At 44.1% G+C, this 4,494-nt stretch overlaps 1 protein-coding gene across 1 annotated transcript in view; it reads left to right on the forward strand.

Annotated features, from left to right (window-relative positions):
- The window catches only part of LOC123187149 (receptor-like serine/threonine-protein kinase SD1-8), a 5,740-nt gene extending 2,814 nt beyond the window's left edge, over positions 1 to 2,926 (forward strand). The window contains exons 3-8 of the mRNA XM_044598923.1: positions 976 to 1,095; positions 1,175 to 1,302; positions 1,469 to 1,682; positions 1,772 to 2,039; positions 2,140 to 2,272; positions 2,457 to 2,926. Coding sequence (XP_044454858.1) covers positions 976 to 1,095; positions 1,175 to 1,302; positions 1,469 to 1,682; positions 1,772 to 2,039; positions 2,140 to 2,272; positions 2,457 to 2,765 — 1,172 coding nt within the window. The 3' untranslated portion in view covers positions 2,766 to 2,926. The remainder of the gene's footprint in view (positions 1 to 975; positions 1,096 to 1,174; positions 1,303 to 1,468; positions 1,683 to 1,771; positions 2,040 to 2,139; positions 2,273 to 2,456) is intronic.
- The last annotated feature ends 1,568 nt before the right edge of the window (positions 2,927 to 4,494 follow it).

Here is a 4,494-nt window from a genome sequence, read left to right on the forward strand (position 1 = left end):
CTCGACACAATAAAATTTGATCCAAAGAGAGAGAAAACATATGAATGGCCCCAGTTGAATCCGGTGAGAAGAAGATGCGCAGCCCTGAGGCGGAGTATAAGGGGCCATGGCAAGGCCTCCGAGGATGCACATGCACAATCTATCTCTATAAGTTTAACCTTCAAAATTTTGAGGTCAACACAACATCTTAAAATTGATGAAGTCAACATCCCTCACCAAATGGACGTTCTAAAATACTGCTCTTCGATGCTCTTGTTTGACTTTGCTTCTTCCCCTGCCAACCAGTTCCAACCATGGAATAGAAAATAGGCAGCTGGAGGTTGATATTTCATCACTCCACACAAAATAATTTGGTTCAGAGAGAGAGAGAGAGAGATACGAATGACCCCAAATATTTCAGGTCCACGACTCATCGGACATACGCAATTATCTCTTATCTAATCACCCAGTTGCATGCATAAAACAAACCTGTCCTCGTATTCCACCTCACCAAGCTTGACTTCAACCACCGATTAGACATTAACAATTCATGTTGAAACTGAAGTCAGACCTTTTGTCCCTGCACAGAATTCTATTTTACAATCAATCACTGGTGTGTCCTTGTCGATCGCCTACCAGGATAAACATGTCAACCTACTAATAGTGGGACACTAGCTATAAGTCCCATGTGTTGAAAAGCCACAAATTTGTCCTTATTGCACAGCCCTTATTTCAAAGTATTTCATCCTAAAATTTTGAACACATGTGTGTTATGCTTCCATGTATGTCTCTATTTTTTCAGATTTTTTTGAAATGTAAAAATATGAATTTTTTGGAATTTTAAAATTTTCAAGCACCTGCCATAATGGAGACCGAGCTCCAAAATCAAAATTTGACTTTAGCCTAAAAAATGTCTTGTATTTAGGTATAGAGGGAGTAGCAAAAAAATTCACAATTTTTCGACGATGCTGACACTACACCTGTATCATAATTCAGACACAACCAAGAGCAAGAAGTTTCTCGCCGTCATCGCAGCGGTGATAGCAGGGTTCGCAATGCTTCTGCTGTCACTTAGCTTCCTGATCTGGAGAAAGTTCCAGCGCCGCAGGATGGAAGGTTAGATAGAGTCCTTGGTGCATGCGTTTCAGGAAAATAACCTGATATTGCCATCTGATTGCTCATGCCATTTTTGCAGTCGCCATGTTTGATGACATCATGAGGGGCGAGTGTCCAACGTACCTCCTCGAAACCATTAGGGCCGCCACAGACGGGTTCCGCCCTGAGAACGAGATCGGGCGCGGTGGCTTCGGCATTGTGTACAAGGTGATACAGTGATGCTTTGCACATTGCAATCGTATTACAATCCCTGTACCATGTCAATTAGAACTGTGATCGACTCGTCCTATAAGCAGCATGTGGATAGGAGTACTGTTCTTAGTAGTACTTGTGTGGGAAATTAGTGTCTGACTAACTCAACTGAACTTATCAGGGTCAAATGCCAGACGGCCAGGAGGTTGCAGTGAAGAGGCTCTCAGCGGAGAACAGAGTGCAAGGCCTGAAAGAGTTCAAGAACGAGGTGGACCTGATCGCCAAGCTGCAGCACCGCAACCTGGTACGCCTGCTCGGCTGCTGCATCCACTGCTCGGACAGGATACTTGTCTACGAGTACATGAGCAACAAGAGCTTGGACACCTTTATTTTTGGTAAGTATGACGTTTCACTCACTGCAGCAAAACAGTTACCATTTCTGCTCGAGAAATTGCCACGCTCAATTCTGTGAATTCGCCAACAGATCCAAGGAGGCGCGCCACTTTGAGCTGGAGGGCCAGGATGGACATCATCCTCGGAGTTGCCAGAGGGCTTGTCTACCTTCATCAGGACTCAAGGCACACAATAATCCACCGAGATCTCAAGGCGGCCAACGTTCTCCTTAATGAGGAGATGGTCGCCAAGATATCGGATTTTGGAATTGCGAAGCTGTTCAGCAGCAGCGGAGACAACAGTCAGGACTCCACCGTCACGGAAAGGATTGTCGGGAAAATAGTAAGATCTGCAACTTTGCGTAACACACCAATGGTCAAGTACTATAAGTTACCTCGACTTTTTATTTCGATAGCCAGCTTTTCTTACAGTTTTTTGTATGGTGTTGTGTGATGGCAGTGGTTACATGTCACCGGAATATGCCATGGACGGCATGGTATCATTCATGCAGGACGTGTACAGCTTCGGTGTGCTGTTGCTGGAGATCGCCAGTGGCAGGAGGAACCAACGAAGTTTCAACCTCATAGCTCATGTAAGCAATCAATTAGCTATCTTGCAACCGAAAGAAAAATAATCAAAATAAATTCATTCTAATTTGAAATTTCATGCCTACATACCCCAAGTCAACCCGGTTCGCTTGAACCAAGAAACACATTTTGGTGGAACCACATTGAATTCCATGATCACCTTGACAAAATAGGCTAAATTTTTTTCAGGCATGGAATCTGTTTGAAGAAAACAGGAGCCTCGAGCTCCTTGACCCAGCTATGCGTGGCGGCTGCTCCCCAGCAGAGCTAGAGCATGTTAAGACGTGGATCCAGGTAGGGCTACTGTGCGTTCAGGAGAGCCCAAGCCAACGGCCGCAAATGGCTGCAGTAATCCCCATGTTGTCGCACCAACAGGCGCCAGGGCAGCCACTTCGGCCGGTGGTCTGCATGCCGGCGAGAACTCCGGTGGACCTTCTCAACATGGAGGAGGACACATCTAGCAATGAGTTGACCATCACGAACCTCGAAGGCCGGTAACAACTAGCATGAATGCATGGATGGAAGGATGTCGGGCAAGCTGGAACCTAAGATTGTAGACCTTACCGACGACTTTTTGTATGTAATTGGGTAGGACGGGTGCATGCAAGCCATCTCATGCTTCTGCAAAAGTGTGACCTCTTAATTAACACACCTTTGTAAAAAAACACCTATGTAATTCATGGAGACTGAGAACAAATTCAAGATTTGACAAAAATTCAAATGAACTGCATTTGCATGTGTACAAATATTAGGCAATGATTTGATACATGGTGGGTCAAGGTTTGAGTCATGGCCTGTTGTAACCTGGATCCTAGGGAAGGTAGTTCCTAAAAAATTGGTATGCATCCACAAGGCCACAACCAGTGTGTATGAGTTCCTATCATCATTGATCGGGCAATATTGGAGATATGACTCAGCCAGTACAATAAGGATCAGGAGAGGGGGAAAAATGACAGATCGTGTTTTAAGAAGAAAATTATCTCTTTCTCCATTACACCAGGAACTGCAATACCAGTTGGATCAAGTTTAATGGATTGTATTCCGGTCTCCCTCTCTCAAATAAATGGCTCTCAACCTTTGTCTCCACACTAGTTCCTCTCTCAACAGGAGCTCGTCCAGCTCCAGTGTGTACTGCTTAATGGATTGTTGTTGTTCGTTGAGTATGGTGAGCTCCATAGGACTCTAAGTTTGCTCCTAATCTTGGCTGAGTACTTGAAATTTTTAGCATTGGATGTATTCCTATAATGGTTTGAAGTTTTCGAGTGCACCTTTTGATTCATACAAGAGACAGGACATGACAAACATAAATTTATTTTTTATGATGCTAAAATAGTATGGCATGCTCTTAAACTCGGGACATTTGGTATTGTAGTTCCTCATGGTGTTATGTAATAGTGATAATTTTCCTCCAGAGCACAAGCTTGATTCAGTTATTTTGTTTAAGGACTGTGCTAACGTCCAGTCTACTAGACGTTAAGCAATAGATCCGCATGATCCCCTCGACGGGGGAAACAATGCTCCACACGCTATTCCCGTGCTCCTCCCGATCGATTTATTGCACCATAATTAAAAACGCGAAAAAAATTACCTACATGGGATTCGAACCTACATCGGGGTGGAAAGGACAAGCCCAAGTACAAAGCCCAACAACCATCACACCAACCTAGTTTGTTGTTCATTAGTGGAAAATGTTTTAAACTCTTTCTTACTACTATCATAAGAAAAAAGAAAGCTATTTGTCGAAAAAAATTCCACTTCATCAATGGAAGTTACCGGGGGTATATTTCATGATGTCCCTCCCTCCCCCACCCCGGTCCCCAAAGTTATCAGGACCAGGGTATACAAGTTATCAGGTCTGCGAGGCGTGAGTTACCGTGCTATTAACATGAAAGTTACCGTGGGTATATTTAATCAACCCCCTCACCAAAGTTACCAGGACAAGGGCAAATAAGTTATCATGTCTGCAAACGTGTGGGTTACCATGCTATTCACAAAAATGTTACCCCCCACCCTCCTCATGCCAAAGCTATCAGGACTGGGGTACATAAGTCATCAGGTGTGCGATGTCATACTATTCACACAAAAAGTTACCGATGGGGTGTTTCGTCAACTCCTCCTCCCCACCCCCATATCAAAGTTATCGGGACTGGGTTCCATAAGTTATCAGGTATACGATGTGTGACTTATCATGATATCGACACAAAAATCTACCAAGGGGATATTTCGT

Source organism: Triticum aestivum, chromosome 2A (genome assembly GCF_018294505.1).
Source record: "Triticum aestivum cultivar Chinese Spring chromosome 2A, IWGSC CS RefSeq v2.1, whole genome shotgun sequence".
NCBI lineage: Eukaryota > Viridiplantae > Streptophyta > Magnoliopsida > Poales > Poaceae > Triticum > Triticum aestivum.